This window comes from Bison bison, unplaced genomic scaffold (assembly GCF_000754665.1).
Source record: "Bison bison bison isolate TAMUID 2011002044 unplaced genomic scaffold, Bison_UMD1.0 scf7180017860731, whole genome shotgun sequence".
NCBI lineage: Eukaryota > Metazoa > Chordata > Mammalia > Artiodactyla > Bovidae > Bison > Bison bison.
The window spans coordinates 381,966-402,189 of NW_011491303.1; the positions used below are offsets into that span (position 1 = coordinate 381,966).

Here is a 20,224-nt window from a genome sequence, read left to right on the forward strand (position 1 = left end):
CTGAGCCACCAACTGCTGCTGCTGCTAAGTCGCTACAGTTGTGTCCGACTCTCTGTGACCCCATAGACGGCAGCCCACCAGGGTCCTCCGTCCCTGGGATTCTCCAGGCAAGAACACTGGAGTGGGTTGCCATTTCCTTCTCCAAAGCATGAAAGTGAAAAGTGAAAGTGAAGTCGCTCAGTCGTGTCCGACTCTTAGCGACCCCATGGGAAGCCCATAATTGTAACATAGTGAGAGTATTATTGCAAACAAGGATATTTCCAGCTCCTCAAAAATCCTACCATCTAGTTGGGGAAATAGGTTGAACCCGAGGGTTAAAAATACTGTAAAGTTAAAACAAGATGATCCTACAATAGCTAATAATAGAGTGCTTTTTATCTTTTGATGAGAATCTGGGAGAAAGGCCACAGTAGGGAAGGAATGCTTGAGCTGAGAGCTGAAGGAGAGGTATAGAGCTGGATTACTTTATTTACTCAGGGGACCACCGCTGCCTTGCGGGGGGCTTTCAGGTAAAGACTGTGGGTGAAAGACAAGAATTCGCTTTTGTGCACTCCAGAAATCCCACTCAAAACAGCCCCCAAACCTAAATTCAAATAGAATCAAAATTTCGGGAGAGGAGGCAACAGTAACAAACTTGGCATCTGGAAAGCAGATTGAAGTGTGATACTTTGTTGACTTGTCAGACCCTAGAAAGCTGAATTCTAAACACTTCGTGTAGGAAAAGTGAAGAGGCGATCGGATACACACCACAGAACTTCCGTCGTCACGCCCCTTGCCAGGCTCAGGAATTGTCAGCAGCAGCTTCACCTGGAAACTGGCTATTAGGACCTGAATTGTGTCCTCCTGTCTGCTTCCCCTACTCCCACCCGCGCCTCATATATCGAAGCTCTAACACCTCAATACCTCAGATATGACTTTGTTTGGAGACAGGGCTTTTAAAAAAGTAACTAAAGTAAAAAAGGTCATATGGGTAAGCCCTGATACAATGACTGGTGTCCTTAATGTAAAAAGACCAGGACACAAACACACAGAGGAAAGACCATGTGAAGACCCAAGGAGAAGAACTGCCGTCTATAAACCCATTGACAGCGTTGTTCTTGAATTTCTAGCTTTCAGAACTGTGAGAAGATAAATCGTTGCTTAAGCCATCCAATCTGTGGTACTTTGCTATAGCAACAAACTAATATCACCTTGCCTGTCCACCATCCTGGAAGAAAATGGAAAATTATTATTATTTTGAGTGAGCAAAGTATAGAGTTTCTAGGCTAGGGCAGTGTTTCTCAAGCTATTCCCTTCATCACGATCAGGGGGGTTTTGTTAAAACAAAGGCTGCTGGGGTCCGCCTCCAGACCTGATTTTGTAGGCCTGGGGCGTGGCCAAGGACTTGCTTCGCTAACAGGTTCACAGCTGATGCAAATGCTCCTAGTCCGTGAGCACTTTTTAAGAATCACTGGCTAGAAGAGGCTCTAATAACACAGAACTGGTAGAAAATGCTAAGAACTCAGTAGATACTAGCGATTTGCTCTGAGTTGTTGTGAACTCAATGGCAAGTGTACAGTATAGAGAGCAGAAGGCTCTCGGAATTCCAGTGAGAAGTGAGGGTGTCAGGAAGACAAGCCATCTATGCTACACTTTTGAGGATAAAGCAGCTTTTTAGCGCTGAGGTAGGAGGGGTGTGTGGGACAGGGTGGCGGGTGCAGGGTCAAGGATTGGACACCGCAGGGCAGGGAAGGCTGGGAATCTTTTTGAGAAGAAAGACCCTGATGCTGGGAAAGATTGAAGGCAGGAGAAGAAGGGGACAACAGAGGATGAGATGGTTGGAGGGCATCACCGACTCAATGGACATGAGTTTGAGTAAACTCTGGGAGTTGGTGATGGACAGGGAGGCCTGGCGTGCTGTCCATGGGGTCGCAAAGAGTTGAACAGGACTGAGCGAGTGAACTGAACTGAGGTCTAGTGAATTTATAGGAAAACTGGTTGTTCGAAAATAGTGGCAATTCTTAATCCTGTTTCATTGTGGATCTAAGCTGAGTACGTAAACAGTCATTCTCAAGACAGCGAAGTTTCGACAGGCGGGAAGTGAGAAACCAATGAGTTTCCCCTATGCGGAGCACTGGGGCTTTTGAGTTAATATTTAATCTTTCTTATCTTTCTCTACCAAGTATTAGTGAAGCTGTGAATAGCGGGGAGAAATATAATCAAGTTTACCAATAGAAAGATAAATCTTTAGGACCTGGGGACGAGGAGAAGGCATTATTTAAATCCTAATTTAGAATAGAGTCTACCTTTCACTCGTGACCTCGTGGCGCAACGGTAGCGCGTCTGACTCCAGATCAGAAGGTTGCGTGTTCAAATCACGTCGGGGTCAAATTTTGGAGAAAGGGAGCTTTCATAAAGTTGCTGGCCAGTTTGTGTTTGACTCACGTAATCTGTTGAAGAGGAACCTCTTCCCAGAAATTATTGAAGATCATCTGGCAAATAGAAGTAAAGAGAATGTAGATCATCTTAAAGCATTAAGCTTATGATTTTTATTTTGCTTTTCAGGAATACCGAAGAGTAAGTAAATGGATGGAAATGATGAAGGAGGTGGAGGAGAAGGAGAAGGGGGTTAGGGGAGAGAAGATGGCAGAGGAAGAGGAGGGGGAGGAAGAGGGGAAGAGGTATATACTCCAGCCCCAAGTAAGTAGATGTCTGTAACTCTTGTCCACATCCTGTTGGCTACCTTGTAAGAGACTAAAAGTTATGACCAACCTAGATAGCATATTGACATTAAGCAGAGACATTACTTTGCCAACAAAGGTCCGTCTAGTCAAAGCTATGGTTTTTCCTGTGGTCATGTATGGATGTGAGAGTTGGACTGTGAAGAAGGCTGAGCGCCGAATAATTGATTCTTTTGAACTGTGGTGTTGGAGAAGACTCTTGAGAGTCCCTTGGACTGCAAGGAGATCCAACCAGTCCATTCTAAAGGAGATCAGTCCTGGGTGTTCTTTGGAAGGAATGATGTTAAAGCTGAAACTCCCATACTTTGGCCACCTCATGTGAAGAGTTGACTCATTGGAAAAGACTGATGCTGGGAGGGATTGGGGGCAGGAGGAGAAGGGGACGACAGAGGATGAGATGGCTGGATGGCATCACCGATTTGATGGACATGAGTTTGGGTGAACTCCGGGAGTTGGTGATGGGCAGGGAGGCCTGGCATGCTGCAATTCATGAGGTCGCAGAGAATCAGACACGACTGAGCGACTGAACTGAACTGAACTGAAGAGACTCCAACCTGGGTAAGCCACTCCTGAATTCCAGATCCACAGAAAATATGAGATAGTAAATGTTTGTTGTTTTAAGCCACTAAGTTTTAGGGTAATTTGTTACACAGCAGTAGACAATGAGTACATTTTATCTCAAAATCATCTCCTGTGTCTAGCAATGCTTATATATATTACGATCCTTATCCAATCCTTACTCACCAAAAATTCACATTTTGAAAATCTCACTAAACAGCTCAACTTTACCTTCTCACTCTGAGTCACTATTGAGATTCCTGACATAATGTTTTCTCTTGTCCAATAAACTCAGCTTTGTTTTTCAATGAGGTTATTGGTGACGTTCTGAAGAAATAGCAAGGGCTTCCCTTGTAGCTAAGTTGGTAAAGAACCTGCCTCCAATGCAGGAGACCTGGACTTGATCCCTGGGTGGGGAAGATTCTCTGGAGAAGGAAACTCCAGTATTCCTGCCTGGAGAATCCCATGGACAGAGTAGCCTGCTAGGCTACAGTCCGTTGGGTCCCAAGACTTGGATACGAATTAGCATCTAAACCAAATGAAATCTGAGGAAAAAGAGTGCACATTGTAAAGATTTCTTTTATAACAAAGAACATACTTTTAGATATTTGTTCTAAAATAGCCTACAGTATGTAATCAATTCAGTACAACTAATGTGAGCACCAACTATGTGCATTACACTAAAGATTTCTGTTTATAATAGAAGATACAACTTCTGACTCCCAGTGGTTCATTAAAAAGTTCCATGAAATAAATATCAGTGGCTAATATTTATCTGATAGTTTTATACTATTTTTCAAGGCTTCAATATGCATCATTTTATTTTATTTTTACAACCCCTAGAGGAATGTAAGTTGAATGACTTACATTCAACTCTGTTGGGCTCTATTTACATATGAATAAACAAATTAGGAAACTTGGCTGAATTTATTTATATCTCTCATACTGTCCAGTTATATATTATTCTGTTGCTAGGATTTGGAAGAACCTAATTTATGGCCCAGATTCTTCCTTTAAGATCAACATTAATAACCTCTCAATTTACTAAAAGGCTTTTTGCCATTCTTCCCCTTCAAAGCATCCTAATCATAGCCGCCTATTAAATATTGCAATTTCTCTATTCTGAAGAAGAAGTGAAGAGATTTCTAGAGTGAAAAAAAGTTCCTGGGCTTTCACATGCTTTAATAATCCAGGCTGTCAGATTCTGCTACTTCCCTAAAGCCCACACTCAAGAGTCATTTCAGTAGAGATTGTTTTCATTGATTATCAGTGGTTTTCTCTGTGTTGTTTTTTTCCTCCAAACCAGCTGAAAAGTCCTGAAACACAGGATTTGTTTCTAGGCCCCATTTGTCTTTTGCTTCCAAAGTGCCACAGTGACCTCGGCAAGCTGTATCCAGGAGCAAGTAAGGAGAAGGAAGTGGGAGAATTATTTTTTCCTTTATTATTTTCTTTTTTATCCTGCTTCCGTTGACAATATCCTCCCTGCCAAACTTGGGTCTCCATAAACAGAATGACAATAGAAGGTCTTTTTTCCAAAATGAAGCAACTTGGTGCTTCAAACTTGAATTGAGCACGTTGGCCTAGTAAGTATACGAACTGGCTTTCAGCCTTAATAAGAAACTTTCAGAAAGTGTTTTCATTAAAGATATAAATTGAGGAAGGGATGGAGAAAAACATTTTTATATGTCGGGTGTTTATAGGTATTTTTCATTTTCAAAAGACTCCAAGTCACATATCAGCAGTGTCAGTTTCCTTCTAGTTCACAGGTTTTCCCAGAATATTTAGATGTAATCTGTTATTTGACGGGATTTAAGAACATTCTGGGGAAAAAATACGCACCCTTATTATTTGCCCCAGAATTTAGGAATAAGATAATTATTTGGACACAAATAAAGAATGCTGAATTCGTCGAGGCATTGGTGGTTCAGTGGTAGAATTCTCGCCTGCCACGCGGGAGGCCCGGGTTCGATTCCCGGCCAATGCATCAAGTTTATGTTTTCCCCAAAAGCCGCAAACAAGAAGTATTTTAAGCTAAGTGAACTTCTGGTGATTTACTGGTAATTTACAATTTCACCTTTGTAAATTCACAATTTCAATTTTATAAATTATACCTATTGGCATGCATTTGGTTTTCCAACAACCAAAAAAACCTCAATTGACAGTAGTCTTTAGAAAGTGATTTGTGAGTAAGTGGTATTTGGAGGTGGAATGTGGCCACGTACAGACATATATGCAATATTCCTACTCTTCGAAGCAGCTTTAGAAAGATATTCATAATATTTTAGATCTAAGAAAGTGCCAAAATGTATCCCCTTGAAAATAAATTAAAAAACAAAAAACACGTGTTAGCAGAGTGGCGCAGCGGAAGCGTGCTGGGCCCATAACCCAGAGGTCGATGGATCGAAACCATCCTCTGCTATCTGCGGTGTCCTTTTGTTGATTGAAACCTGATCTTAGAAGGGACTGAATGCTTTTACAACAGACTATCACATCTAGCTTCTGTACTAGCTCTGGATGTGTAAGAATCCCTAAAGTTGCGTGTTAGAAATACCTCTTTCCCATTTTTAACGGAGGTAAATCTTATTCTTTATGTCCGAGAAATCTGTTGGAATTTAATCTTTCAGATTTGGGGACCACTACACATCGTAGGGATTGGAATGTGACCTTCGTAAGATCTCTGGTATTTTGTAAGTCAGACAAAGGTTACATTTTGTGATAAGATCTGTAACCAACATCTCATCTTCAAATTGTTGATATTTTTATCATGATGACAGGCATTCCAGAACAGCTGTTAAAATGAAAGGACATTTGTAACAGGCAAGATATTCCTCATGGGAAAATATCTAGACAATCTTATCAGTTCTGTAGTCGTGGCCGAGTGGTTAAGGCGATGGACTTGAAATCCATTGGGGTCTCCCCGCGCAGGTTCGAATCCTGCCGGCTACGTAGTCGCTTTTTTTTTTTTTCTCTCCTCCTCTCCAGGTCCAAGTACTAACTGTGGAAACTTGACACGAAATACACTGTTTCCCTGATTATTATTATCTTTCTGCATAAAATTGGATGGAGGAAATTTTAGTCCCCTAGTATAACTGTCTGTAGAGAAAATCTTTGAAATTTACTTTGGTAAACGCTAGGGATTTCTGAGACCATTATAAATACATACATACATACATACACACACACACACACACACACACACACATATATGTTAAGCTCAGGCATTAATTCATTTTGAATTACTATCTCCCCAACTTAAATTCAGTTTAGGTCTGACTTTCGATCCTCACTTGCCTCGTTTTCCCCTTAATGAACTTCCAAGAATTTGGGTTTATCAAGGCATCACTATTTTACTCGTGAATATTTTGACGTTTCAGAACCAGTATTTCAAACAGAAATTTCCAACATTTCCTTCTGGAGCCCTCTTATCATTCCATTTAGGAGGCCATATTGTAGGGAGTAAGTATCAGTTGAAGAATATTCAAAACTGTTTTCAGATTTTGGCTAAATTTTATTAAAAAAAAAAAAACAAAACCCCCCAAACATACCCAAAACTGTTTCGCTTGCTAAAACTCTTTCTAAGACATACGCACACGGTATATACGACAGAAATAAGAATGAATATAACAAAAATTCAACTTGTATTAAACTTGCAATTGATCCATTTGGAATTGCGGATAAGCAAAAAGAAGTTTGTAAAAATACTCCAAAGTTTTTCCTTAATCTCAAAATTACCAATAATTTCCTATCTTATCTTGAACGTTTTTCTTCTTCTTCTATATTCACACGTGTCCTATGGAATTTTTAAGTGTAGACACCATATATAGACATTCATGGCCCACGTCAGAAATTCAGTTAAGTGCGGTTTTGATTTTGCAAGGAAGGCAGATACTCAAACCCTACGTGGACTCTGAGAATAACTGGAAGCAAAGTGAGCTGTACGCTTTTCGCATTGTGGAGCACTGATAATGAGGCCTTCATTCATACAAGACCGAAATCATCAGAATAAAGTGCATATGACACACTGCAGCCACGTTTCTAACTGCTCGCCTTAAAGAGCATACGGTGGCCCCATGGTGTAATGGTTAGCACTCTGGACTTTGAATCCAGCGATCCGAGTTCAAATCTCGGTGGGACCTGACTTTTGGTGCCTTCCCTCCCCGTCTCTTCAATCACTGTGGTATCTCCAGGAGGCCAGACATCTAAGCACTTGCGCGACTAGACACCCCATCCCCGTCAGCAAGGAGGCAATGTTCTGCCGAACAACTTTCTTCATCTATTCATCTGAGATTTCCCATCTGTTGTCTTCTCCATTTCCTTCTCTGGACTACAGAATCCCCTCAGATTCTAGTAATTTAGATTGCTGTCTGCTTGACTATTCGCGTTTTATACCCCTGACCTCAGTTCTGGGTCCGAGTTCCATCAGTTTTTAATATGAACTGGGTCCTGAGAAATTCGTAGTGCCTGTGAGCCTTGGTCGTTGTATTTCACTCGGATCCTTTGCTGACTGGAATACAACTGATTCTTTATATATATTTTTAAGATAAAAAATTATAGTTCTCAAAGTCCTGAAGAGCACAGGCTCTTCAATGAATATTCAGAAATCTTCCAGGAGATAGTAGGTTGTAGTGGCCCCATGGTGTAATGGTTAGCACTCTGGACTTTGAATCCAGCGATCCGAGTTCAAATCTCGGTGGGACCTTCATTAGTTTTGGTGACCAGCCAATTTTCTCTCGGTTTGCCTCAAATTGATAATGTACACATCGGTTTCCGGGCATAACCTTCCCACTCAGGCATCCTCCGGAGAAGCATTCTCCCTTACTTTCTTCTGGGACTCCTATGAAGTGGGTCAGATCTGTAAGTGAACTACCTACTTGAGTGATTAAGAGTTCATATATCAGAGGCCTTTATAGCAGTCCCAGAAGACAGGCCCCACCTGTGATCCTTTTCTCCTTCGGAGCTCAGGCAAATGCTCTGTAGGCTGCAAAACTCTGCACACAGACCAGAAAATGTCCAAAACATAGAATAAGATTCTAAGCTATCGGTCATCTGAGAGTCTCCACTGTCTCTTTACAGGACAGTGTAAAGTCTCCACTGTCTCTTTACAGGACAGTGTAAAGTCTCCACTGTCTCTTAATGTTCCCACTGAATCTATGCTGAAGCCTTTGAAAGATCAACTGACCAGGATACAAATCTTCCTGTGAAGGTTACTTATATCAAGGTCCCATGGTAAAGTGGTTAACCCTCTGGTCTCTGAGTACAACAATAGCAGCTGTCAGTGGGACTCTAAATTCCTTCTGTTGACTTTCTCACCACAGTTTGAGCATGTATCCTCCAGTACTCTCAATGACAGCAAAATAAGAGTCCCCACAAATGTGTGCCTCTGGCATTCTAGAAAAAGTTCTGCAAAGTTCTTCCTGCTTATTAAGCCCCAGTCATGGAAGTGCTTTAGAACCTCTGTATTAATTTCCTATTGCTGCTGTAGTAATTGACCACAAATTTAGTTACTTAAAACAAGACAAATTTACTTTCTTACAGTTTTGGAGTTCAGAAGTCTAAAATCAAGGTTTCAGAATGGCTATGTTTCTTCTGGAGACTTCAATGAAGAATATTTCAAGAGACTTCAAGAATATTTCCTGGCTTTTTTCAATTTTAATGGCCTCTTCCATGCATTGCTTCTTGGTTCTGCATTCACATTTCCTACTATTGAATCTGATCCTCCTTTGGGTCCACTTGGATAATCCAGGATACTCTTCCATCTTGAAATCCTCAACTTAATCATATCTGCAAAATCTCTTTTACCATGTAAGGTAACGTATTCTTACATATTATGAGTGATAGCATACAGTATTTGTCTTTCTTTATATGTCTTATCTAACTTAGCATAACACCCTCAAGGTCCATGTTGTCTTGAATGGCAGAGTTTCCTTCTTTCTTGTGGCTGAATAACATTCCATTACACACACACACACACACACACACACACACACACCCCGCATTTTCTTTATTCATTTCCTGACGATTTTTTCCCATATCTTGACTATTGTAAACAGTGTTGTAATAAACATAGGAGTGCAGATATATTTTTGATATCCTGTTTTCATTTCTTTTGGATAAATAACTAAAACTGGGATTGTTGGATCATAAAATAGACCTAGTTTAAGCCTTTTGAGGATCCTTCACACTCTTCTTTAGTGCTTGGAGTGTGGTCTTTTATTTTTTTTCCCTTTATCAAAGCAAGAGGGCCATTTATAGGGAGAAAAGACATTTTCCTCATAAGTTAAAAAAATAATAATAATGTAATTTCACAAATAGAACTCTGTTGTGTAAAGAAATATAATTTTATCGGAAGCAAGTCATGCAGGTGACGAGGTGGCCGAGTGGTTAAGGCGATGGACTGCTAATCCATTGTGCTCTGCACGCGTGGGTTCGAATCCCATCCTCGTCGTCCTGTCTTCTCCCGCTGTAGTGTGGGAGTGAGGTTTTAGTGCCCTGTGAACAAGGTATAAAACCGTTACGGACGAACTGTGTAACTTTCACTATCAATAAGGCATGTTTTTAACCCCTTTTATAGAGAGATTAGGAAATCCGTCGCGTGGATGAGAGAGTTAAGAAACTGCTGCCTTTGCTCAGGCTCAGGTGTGCTCACTGATTCTACTGCTTCTCTACCGGAGTCAAAAACTGATTCCGGGCCTTTTGAGTTCCGTTGTCTGTTAACACCCTGCCCAACCCGCTGGCCGCCTCCTTCCTGCCTGCGTTCCAAACAGTGAAGCAAATTACACACTCCCAGGGAGTTTTCTCAAAATGTCCTCGTTTCCGCCACACCTTCACACAGCTGAATCAGTAAACCTGAGGGTGACGTTTCTGTGGTTGCAGGCACCACAGGTGATTCTGATGGGCTGAGAACCACGGGTCATTCTCTTCATTCACTGCTCCCAACCGCTCTCCAGTCATGGTTCCTTGTCTCGGCAGTTTTTGTATATATATTTGCCTTTTAAATCCCAGGCAGCACGTTTCCAGGTCCAAGGCACTCTCTCCTTACACCTCATCACTCCCTACCCGCCCTGCGGTGGCCCCCAATCTCTTCGTCAGACTCTAGCTTTATCTGAATCCTGGTCCCTGCTTTCAGGAGCAGAAACTGTTCACATGCTCTGCTTTTGCTCATGCAGTCACTTCTGCCTGTAAAGTCACTACTCCTTGGTGGCAAAATCTTTTTGCAAGAGGCACATCAAATGTGCCTTTTCTGTGAATTCTCAAATGAAAGCATCATTCTCCTCTTTGTGTTTTGTATGAATGAATTTAGTCAAAGATCTTTTCAGGAGTTCCAGGCTCTGTTTCCTTCCTTCTTTGATCATCTTCTGCCACTTATATCTTAATTTTAGCCCAAAATCCCATAAAATCTCATCTGTTCCCCCTCTTTTCTTTCACCTTACAGGCAAACTATAGCAAAGGGCTGAGCACATGGTGTGGAATAACAAAATTTGAAGGGACCATAAAGATGATCTTTTGGAAAATTCTCCCTCCCATCACCTGTCTCTTTTACGGATGAGAAAACCGAGGTAGAGACCAGACAAATTGCTTGTTTAAAAAAAAAAAATCATACTTTTTTTTTTTTTAACTAAGGTTCATGGGAACCAAGGTCTTTTAGATCAGGAGATGATAAGGTCTTTCTAAGACTCTTCAGAGTCCCTTGGACTGCAAGGAGATCCAACCAGTCCATTATGAAGGAGATCAGCCCTGGGATTTCTTTGGAAGGAATGATGCTATAGCTGAAACTCCAATACTTTGGCCACCTCATGTGAAGAGTTGACTCATTGGAAAAGACTCTGATGCTGGGAGGGACTGGGGGCAGGAGGAGAAGGGGACAACAGAGGATGAGATGGCTGATGGCATCACTGACTCGATGGACATGAGTCTGAGTGAACTCTGGGAGTTGGTGATGGACAGGGAGGCCTAGCGTGCTGCGATTCATGGGGTCGCAGAGTCAGACATGACTGAGTGACTGAACTGAACTGAACGTGCTCAAATCCAGTGACTGGGATTATGATTTTTGAAACTTGGAAAATTCTTCTAAAGTACACTGGTCATAGGTCAGCAGATCTTCCAAAGGCTCGTGAGGAATGAGACCTATGAAGTACAAATTTTGCAGTAAAATCTGTTTTTGAATTTTATAAGATATGGCTTATGTGGTACATGTGGTTCAAAGACGGCTCACAAACTATAACCCATTTTATTTGGAAAATAAAAACCGAGGAAACCATGATTCAGATTGGAGGCCAAAGTGGAGTCTTGAGGAATTGGTATTTTTTTTTATATCTTTGAATTTTCTCGAATAAATAATCACAGATATTGGATATCTGAGCAGTCAGTCTTAACCCTCTTGCCTCTCCATCCCCATGTTACCTTGTTTGAAAATAAGGTTGTAGGGGTACCACCCTTTTAGATCCTTGTCTCCTCAACTTTGCACACTGTAAACATTCAACAGATAATCCTGAAATAACAGGATACTGTATATGTGTGTATGTATATGTGTGTGCATGATATTGACATGGGAGAAAAAAAACTTTGTCCAGGCAGAATATACCTAGGGTATTTGTCACTTCTTTTAATATACATTAAAGGATTATTTGGGGCTTCTCAGTGGGTTAAGAAACCCCCGCTCACCTGGTGCAATGTAACAGAGGGAGACACAGGCTGCCTCCCTGGGTTGGGAAGATGGCAACCCATAGTATTTTTGCCTGGAGAATCCCATGGACAGAGGAACCTGGTGGGCTACAGTCCATAGGGTTGAAAAGAGTCCCACGCAAAAGATAATTTTAAATGTGCTAATCTCTTCTATTGTTTCCAAAAAACAGAGAAAGAGGAATATGTTTAGTAGAAAAGAGCTAAGCCTCCATATGACTTGAATCTGGGAACATCATATGTTTCACTAAGAACTCAACATTGGAAATTAAATTTTCTTCATCCTAACTTATTATTAAATTCAGTTATTTAGGTACAGAAAAAAGTTTTTGTATATTTTGTGTGGTTATCTTCTCTGCCTTCCTGTTTGCATACACTTTGCAAACAGTCCAGCTCTTTTAATGACCTTAATATTTTGTTCTGTAATTTCGGTTTGAATAAAAGCTGTTCTCATCCTTTTGATGGCAATAAAACCAAAGGAAAAAAAAAGAAGTTCAGATGGAAAAGACAGGAGAAGAGTGGAAACCAGTGACAGATTCCAGCAGCCAGAACTCAGGACTAACAGAGAAGAGGTTGTGGCTTTGGACGAAGTCATGGGAAAGGAGAGGCAACAGGTTTTCCCCCTGTGCTACCAACTGGGGGCTCAGTTGGAGAGAGCTCCACTTACACATCGGAATTTCCTTTTCAAGGACAAGCTGAGTCTGTGAAGATGAAACTCATGAGCTCAAATCCAAATTTAGGGAGAACGTGAGGGCCCCCAAATTACTGGAAGCTTTGTTAGTGTTTTGATTTCCAGCCACTCTTCACTCTGGTTCTCCGAAGGCTTTTGAGAATAATCTCTTAAAAATAGGGCAGAAAGAAAATGGTTCGAGACACAGTAAACACAGGGTTTTCGATTGCCTATCCAGGAGATATGGCTATTAAATTCTATTACAGGAAAGTCAAAACTAACCACGAAGGGATTCGAACCCTCAATCTTCTGATCCGAAGTCAGACGCCTTATCCGTTAGGCCACGTGGTCTCTTAGGCAATGTGGCTCCTGAGACACTTAAATTTTCTGTCTCGTCCTGAATCGTGAAAGCTGCATAATGGCAAAAAGGCAAATGGTCCCCGCGCCACCTGCGCCCTGTCTTTAGAAAAATGGAAATTCGAGATTACAGGGGTTATTTGGGGCCAAGGAGTACCATCTTGTGAAAGATAAGAACTGATAATTATTTCGGTCTTGGGTACTCCATGCAGGGAGTATATGGCACATAAAGGATGCCAAAACGTTGCATATATATATATACATACATACATACATATATACACACAGCCTTGTTGGAGACTATCTTATCTATGAGAAAATTATTGGCCTGGAAATTCAGCCAAAATGGTTTTTGAGCATGACTGGTGTCTTTCTTTTCATGACTTTTCCACTCAAGCAAGAGAGACCGTGTCATCCTTGAAGATGGAGGACAAGGAAGGCTTCTCTAGTACTTGCTTGTGTATATCTTTTCCTTTTTGTGTCTACACTTTTTTCTTTGCTGTAATAAATCTTAACCTTGGATATATCTTGATTCATGTGAATCCTTTCAGCGAATCACCAACTAATGGGTGGTCATAGGGCTACTGGAAACATCATTTTCCCTTTCCCCCGTTGCACTTAGTGTACACTCTTTTAAAGAAATATCTGTACTGTACATACGTGTACTATACATAGTTACATATTGTTTTAAAAGCATGTCTACGCTGTAGGCTACTTAATGAGTGTTCTTAGGTCCTAGTACAGTATGTAACATAAATATCTGAATAGGAATACTTTCTGAGAGAGGAAAAATATATAAAACAGTCCACACATATATTTTAAATATAAGCATAGAGAATAGTTCTGTTAGAGGTTGAAAAGGAAGGTAGAGGGTAGAGACACATTTACAGTAGCGGCCGAAGTGGTCTTCTCAGGTCAGCGTACAATTAAGGTCACCAAACTCTGCAGTCTCAAACTGTTACTTATTTACTCCAAAGATTAAAACTCTAGTAGTTGCAAAGAATCTGCGCAGGCATGGCCCAGGAGATTTTTAGTTTGTCACTTTAACTACATGGCCTCAATTTCTTACAAAGAGTGCTTTCTGAATTATGAGTAGAAGGAAGCGTAACTAGATCTGGGCTTCCACTCCTGCTCTCTTAATTCAGCACTTTCACAGCATCACAAGACAATGAACGCTGTCATGAAAACTGGAGACAATAACATGGTTACTTTGGCAAACATAAGAAATCACGGAAACGGTTTTCACATTTATTTTCAGGGTATTTTCTAGTAGTTCAGAAAAAGCTGAAACTAGCAGAGGATGGTTTCGATCCATCGACCTCTGGGTTATGGGCCCAGCACGCTTCCGCTGCGCCACTCTGCTTTACAACCCAAACATGTTACTAATAATACCCTTAACTGTACTAGGAAGCACGCCTCTAACTTCAGAAAACTGTAAGGGCGGGGTCGGGGAGGGGTATTTATTTCAATACTTTGGCTACAAGATGCCAACAGTTTGGATTAATGTCGCTACCAGAATCAGAGAAAACAAGTAGAAAAGTAAACATTAATACGGAGTTAAGTTACTGGGCGCAGGAGGAGGAACGGTTAATTAAATCAGAATCACAAGTTTTAATAATCAAAGAAGAAAACGAAAATAAGACGTGAAAGGAACTTTGGTTCCCGCGGCTGGCGAGATTTCTACCGGAGAATCGCTAAGCAACCATGTATTTGCCTTTTGTGAAAAAAATCTTTTGGTTAGATTTCCCTTGGCTTGGTGATGGAAAAGGCGAGGTCTTGAAGCTTTTAAACTCCTCTGGAGAGGGGTTTCGATTTGAAGGGGTTTTGTTACCGGGACGGAGCAGCAGTGCTGAAGGCCCCGTAAACGTGGAGGTAAAGCCGGGCCCTCATTTCCAACGAAGGTTTCAGCAGTTCCGGTCATGTGGGCCATGGCTCCAGTGCAACGTCCCAAAGCATCCTAAGCAGCAAAAGAAAATTAGTAAATGTTAATTTCTTTAGTCTGACCCAGTTTTAAATTGCATTCGAAAATTCCTGCTTAGGGAGGGAGGACACACCGGAGAATCGTCAGCGGAGGGCCCGCTCGGTGGGCGGGGACTAAGTTGTCGTGACGTCACCCAGAACTGGGTCACGAGGGGAGGGGCGGGCTGGCAAGCTAAATGAATGTGCCCGCGAAAGCGCTTTCAGTTCTCACTTCGGTCCGGAATCCGCTCATATAAAGGAATTGCCTGGGCTTTGTCGCTGCTGTTTTGGAAGTTCTCTTGGCAGCTTTACCATGTCTGGACGCGGCAAGGGCGGGAAGGGCCTTGGAAAAGGTGGCGCAAAGCGTCACCGCAAGGTTCTTCGCGATAACATCCAGGGTATTACCAAGCCCGCCATCCGTCGTCTGGCCCGGCGTGGAGGAGTTAAGCGTATTTCTGGCCTCATCTATGAGGAGACCCGCGGGGTGTTGAAGGTGTTCCTGGAAAATGTGATCCGTGATGCGGTCACCTACACCGAGCATGCCAAGCGCAAAACTGTCACCGCCATGGATGTGGTCTACGCGCTGAAACGCCAGGGCCGCACCCTCTACGGCTTTGGCGGTTAAGCTGCCGTTTCTCGGCGTTCCCAATATTTCCACCAAAGGCCCTTTTCAGGGCCGCCCACATATTTCGGTGAAAGAGCTGGCTAGCACTTTTTGCTGTTTCTCTTGTTTTCTAAGGCACATCTCATGCTCAGTTTGCGCTAAACAAAGCCAACCTCTCGGAACTTAACACTGGAGAATGGCATGATAACCCACCCCAGTATTTTTGCCAAGATAATACCGTGAGTAGGATTGCAGAGTCAGACATGACTGTGTACGTACGCACACAAAGTTTTAGAGAAGTGGAGGGTCACTGTGGTTTAAAAAATAACTTCGGCGCGTTTAACTTTTATGAGACCCTGTCTACCCCAGAAAGATTAGCTTAATTCTGGGATATTTCGAATTTGGAATCGAGTATCCGCAGCACTTGAGTATTACAGAGAAGTCGGCTTACACTCACCGCGATGTAGCGATGTTTGGCTCTCCCCCGGCGGTGCCCTGTGCTCAAGATGGCGGCGAGGCAGAGGAACAAAGAAAGCCCGCGCCCGCGGCGGGAAGCGCGACTCGGAACAAAGGCGAATTCACGAGTAGGGCGGGTCTTTTCCTCAGCGGGGGCGCGCTCCTGGCCTCGGCTGGCGTGTGGCGCTGCTGCTGTGCTCTGCTGACTAAAACTTGTACCCATACATTGGGGGAACGATTAAAATGGACCCACCGGGAGAGCTACCATGTATTAGGTATAGAGGACACTATAGTCTGAATTCCTGTTTGAAAAATTTAAAAAGTCGACAGGCAGTATGTTTTTAAATGAGCAACATAAATGGCACTTAGGCTTAAGATTAAATAAACACTTAAAAAAGTACTATACAGACATCAGGATTTTTTTTACCTCAAAGGAAGTATGCACTGTTTTTGTTTGTTTTAAAAAGTTACCGGTATACTCACTGCCTAACTAAATACCTAATAGTCGGTGCACATGAACAAATCCCTGTTATACCTTAAATGTCTTAGAGATCTGGTTTGTTCAGAGGAAGATCCAATCTTCCCTTTTGTTCTGTCTCAGGTCTCTTAATGCATTGATACACGTTTTCTCCAGATTTCCTGGATCTCACTTAGTTTTTTGACATTGATTTGATGTAGACCTGGCCTATAGAATGTCCTCCTGGTTTGGCTTGTTTCCTGATGGGGTTATTTTCCTTGATTTCTGTACCCTGTATGACCTACAAAGTAGAAGTGATTTTCCCTAGATTTGACTGAAATAACATTAATTTTCTTGTCAAGGAACAGGTTACAGATCATTGTATGTAAATACTGTTGTACATCAGGGTCACTTGTTAAGGGGATTATGTAGGTTCTAGGTCAGTCATTGGTTTAGGATAATTATTAATAGTTTCTTCGTAAAATCCGATTTCTCTTCCTTATGGCCGGCAAGTAGTTTGTAGGGTGATACTTTGAAATCCAGAAATCAATGGAGTCATTTGGAATGTCATCTCTTTTAACGATATGGGCTCTGGTGTTTAAATATGAAAAGAATCAGATGTTATTGGAGCTAAGGCACTGATTTGAGGAGATAAATTCACACGATTATGTTAATTTAACAAACAAAATTGAGCACCTGGCATGTACCAGGCACTGTTCGATGCTATGGAATTATAGCAGTAAACAACGGTGAACAAAACAGTATTTCTAAGTTCATGGAGCTTATATTTTGTTGGAAGAGGCACAGACAAAACAGGTAAAACAGTTTGTTAGATAGTGCTATGAACAAAACTGAAGCTGGGAAAAACTTTATAGAGGAAGGAGATGGTAGTTTAAATGACATAGGAAGATTTGGGGAAAAAATCTGACTCTAATTCAGAATACGTGGGTTTGATCCCTGGGTCAGGAAGATCCCCTGGAGAAGGAAATGGCAACCTACTCCAGTATTCTTGTCTGGGAAATCCTGTGGACAGACGATCGTGGTGGGATACAGTCCATGGGGTCACAAGAGTCAGACATGATGTAGTAATTAAACCAGCACCACCAGAAGGCTTTACTTGTAAGTGATGATTGGGGAAAAAAGATTGAGAAAGTGAAGTTCCAAATGGAAGGAGGACTAAGTAGCAAAGCCTGGAGGTAGCAAGGAAGTTATCTGGTGGGAAGAGGGAGGCCAAGGGGGTGTGGAGAAAAAAGAGACCAAGTTTGAGAGGCAAATGGAGGTGAGTAGTTTGCCTATGGCCTTGGAACCCAACACATCTGACTATTAAAAACATACCTCTAATCCTAGTGAGGCACGAGATAATCCCTGGAAAATGACGCATATGTTGCTTGAACTGGCCATCAAAGAAAGGGAAGACTTAGAGTCACAGGCACTACGTTGTCCTCAAAACAGTTCAGGGAACAGAATTGTTTTTTCAACAGGGGCAGGCCTGTTAGAAGCGGTTTGTATTGTTCGCAGTGCCAGACAAGGAGTCCTAATTGGTGTTAAATGCTAGTAGTCTTTCCAGCCCACTGCCTTGTTCAAGGCCTCAGGATTCTGAGATTCTAAAGTGGGCAGACCTGAGGGGAACATCCTGGAACTTCAACTAGCCGCTTTAGCAACAGCTAATATTTTAGAGAACTCTCTTTGTGCCAGCACCACCCTAAGGGCTCTTTTATTGATCACCCCAGCCATGTCACATAGTAGTTCTTAATTATTATTCCCATTTTAGAGGTAAGGAAATGCTCACGAAGGGTTTAAGTACCATGTCCAAATTTAGCGTTCAAAGAGGCTGAATACGCTGGGGGATTTCTCCTTAAACCATGCTTATCTAATTTCTTAAATATACTTGTTTTCCAGCATACACTGTTTTAAAGTGTATTTACAATTAACCTTGGAAAGTGAGAAATGAATGCTTTAATTATATGTAGGCTTTAGGGAATTTCCTTCACAAGCACCATTACAAAATGTAGTAACATTTAATGTTCACAAAAGTCTGTGTAAGATATAGGGAGAAAAAATTTTCCCTTCTTTCTTTCCATATTCTTTGGTTGGTCTAATTGATACAAGATATATTAACAGGGAAAGACAAACAGAAACACCTAATTTGTATTACCTCCTCTGTACACTGGAGATCCCCAGTAAAACTGAGAAGACTACAAAATGCCTGAGCCACTACCTTAAAATACCATCTTCAGATTAAAAAAAACATGATGGGAGTGGGTAGTCAGTTGTTTTCAGAGGTCACCAGGAAAAGCAATGTAAACATTGGTAAGATTGTTAATGCAGATTTAAGTAGTGTCCTTTTCCATAAAAAGCAGATTCTATTTGGACATTTTCTTCCCGGTAAAGCAAGGGAAACGCTTACATTTGGATTATTTACTTTATAAATGTAAACGTCTTTAGGAAACACTAACTTTTCTAAGTATTAAGAGATTTTCCTGCTTCTTAAAAATAGCCAACTTAGAATAACTGACATCCTACCTTTTAAGAGACGTTTGCAAAGACACGTGGCTAATATGTAGCACATTAAAACTTTTGTGGTCAGGCTCATCGCTGCTCAAAATTAGCTTCTTTGGCATTAGTGGTTGGGGCATAGACATTTTTCCTCGTACCACAATGGTCAGAAACCTTAACCCTGATGGCTGTATATAATGTTTCTCACTGCTTGACCGAGCCATTTTAATACATTCTGGAAAGTTACAGATCCTTTGAGACAAACTGGGTGGCTCTTAAAAGAGCCTTGAGTTATTTGCCTTGTTTCAAATGACGAAATTTACTTGGAACTGGTGTACTTGGTGACGGCCTTGGTACCCTCAGACACCGCGTGCTTGGCCAGCTCCCCGGGTAGCAGCAGGCGCACCGCTGTCTGGATCTCCCTGGATGTGATGGTCGAGCGCTTGTTGTAATGCGCCAGGCGCGACGCCTCGCCCGCGATGCGCTCGAAGATGTCGTTGACGAAGGAGTTCATGATGCCCATGGCTTTGGACGAGATGCCGGTGTCCGGGTGGACCTGCTTCAGCACCTTGTACACGTACACGGAGTAGCTCTCCTTGCGGCTACGCTTGCGCTTTTTCCCGTCCTTCTTCTGCGCCTTGGTCACCGCCTTCTTGGAGCCCTTCTTAGGGGCAGGAGCGGACTTGGCTGGCTCAGGCATCACAAAACCCAAACAAGACCAGGAGATGAACACAAAATACGCCCACAAGCAAAAGATCTTAGTATTTGGTTGGCCTGTATGCAAATGAGGGATGGCAGAATTACAATTTATGATTGGTCTTTTCGTCACATCCTAACCTCTGATAGGCTCTTTATTTCAAACTCTTATTGGCTCTTCCCTTAGCTCACAGTTACATAATTTGACCTTTTCACTACAAGCTCCCTATGTAAATTAGCAGGTGTTGCTTCAGATCTGGCTTTTGATTGGCTTGGATTTGTGTTTGGCCAATCGCATAGGCTGTTTTACCAAACCCCCGGAGAGTATAATTACCTAGCTTCTTGTGCGTTGAGGATCCATTTCTCTGGGGCTCAGCCTGTTTCTGGTGTTTCATTATGTCTGGTCGTGGAAAACAGGGCGGCAAAGCACGCGCTAAGGCGAAGACTCGCTCCTCGCGAGCCGGACTCCAGTTCCCCGTGGGCCGAGTGCATCGGTTGCTCCGCAAAGGCAACTACGCCGAGCGGGTCGGGGCTGGCGCTCCGGTGTATCTGGCAGCGGTGCTGGAGTACCT

At 42.2% G+C, this 20,224-nt stretch overlaps 3 protein-coding genes and 9 non-coding genes across 12 annotated transcripts in view; 9 read left to right on the forward strand and 3 right to left on the reverse strand.

The window, feature by feature from the left end:
* Window positions 1-2,296: 2,296 nt before the first annotated feature.
* On the forward strand, window positions 2,297-2,368 carry TRNAW-CCA. Its single transcript has one exon. It is a non-coding gene; the product is annotated as a tRNA-Trp (tRNA).
* A 2,823-nt stretch (window positions 2,369-5,191) lies between these two features.
* On the forward strand, window positions 5,192-5,262 carry TRNAG-GCC. The gene has a single exon. It is a non-coding gene; the product is annotated as a tRNA-Gly (tRNA).
* A 363-nt stretch (window positions 5,263-5,625) lies between these two features.
* TRNAM-CAU lies at window positions 5,626-5,697 on the forward strand. The gene has a single exon. It is a non-coding gene; the product is annotated as a tRNA-Met (tRNA).
* A 445-nt stretch (window positions 5,698-6,142) lies between these two features.
* Window positions 6,143-6,224, forward strand: TRNAS-UGA. Its single transcript has one exon. It is a non-coding gene; the product is annotated as a tRNA-Ser (tRNA).
* A 1,118-nt stretch (window positions 6,225-7,342) lies between these two features.
* TRNAQ-UUG lies at window positions 7,343-7,414 on the forward strand. Its single transcript has one exon. It is a non-coding gene; the product is annotated as a tRNA-Gln (tRNA).
* Window positions 7,415-7,905: 491 nt separating this feature from the next.
* TRNAQ-UUG lies at window positions 7,906-7,977 on the forward strand. Its single transcript has one exon. It is a non-coding gene; the product is annotated as a tRNA-Gln (tRNA).
* A 1,664-nt stretch (window positions 7,978-9,641) lies between these two features.
* Window positions 9,642-9,723, forward strand: TRNAS-GCU. Its single transcript has one exon. It is a non-coding gene; the product is annotated as a tRNA-Ser (tRNA).
* Window positions 9,724-12,905: 3,182 nt separating this feature from the next.
* Window positions 12,906-12,978, reverse strand: TRNAR-UCG. Its single transcript has one exon. It is a non-coding gene; the product is annotated as a tRNA-Arg (tRNA).
* Window positions 12,979-14,275: 1,297 nt separating this feature from the next.
* Window positions 14,276-14,347, reverse strand: TRNAM-CAU. The gene has a single exon. It is a non-coding gene; the product is annotated as a tRNA-Met (tRNA).
* Window positions 14,348-15,173: 826 nt separating this feature from the next.
* LOC104982851 (histone H3.1) overlaps window positions 15,174-20,224 on the forward strand; it is a 7,472-nt gene continuing 2,421 nt past the window's right edge. Inside the window, exon 1 of the mRNA XM_010832300.1 lies at window positions 15,174-15,539. Within this exon, the coding sequence (XP_010830602.1) occupies window positions 15,257-15,539 (283 nt within the window). The 5' untranslated portion in view covers window positions 15,174-15,256. The remainder of the gene's footprint in view (window positions 15,540-20,224) is intronic.
* Window positions 18,977-19,703, reverse strand: LOC104982850 (histone H2B type 1). Its single transcript, XM_010832299.1, has one exon. It carries the CDS (start codon window positions 19,654-19,656, stop codon window positions 19,276-19,278), a length of 381 nt encoding a protein of 126 aa, XP_010830601.1. The 5' UTR covers window positions 19,657-19,703; the 3' UTR covers window positions 18,977-19,275.
* On the forward strand, window positions 19,997-20,222 carry LOC104982852 (histone H2A type 1-H-like; the record flags this gene model as incomplete). Its single annotated transcript, XM_010832301.1, has 1 exon — window positions 19,997-20,222. A coding segment is annotated over exon 1 (174 nt), but the record flags the coding sequence as incomplete, so codon positions are not given.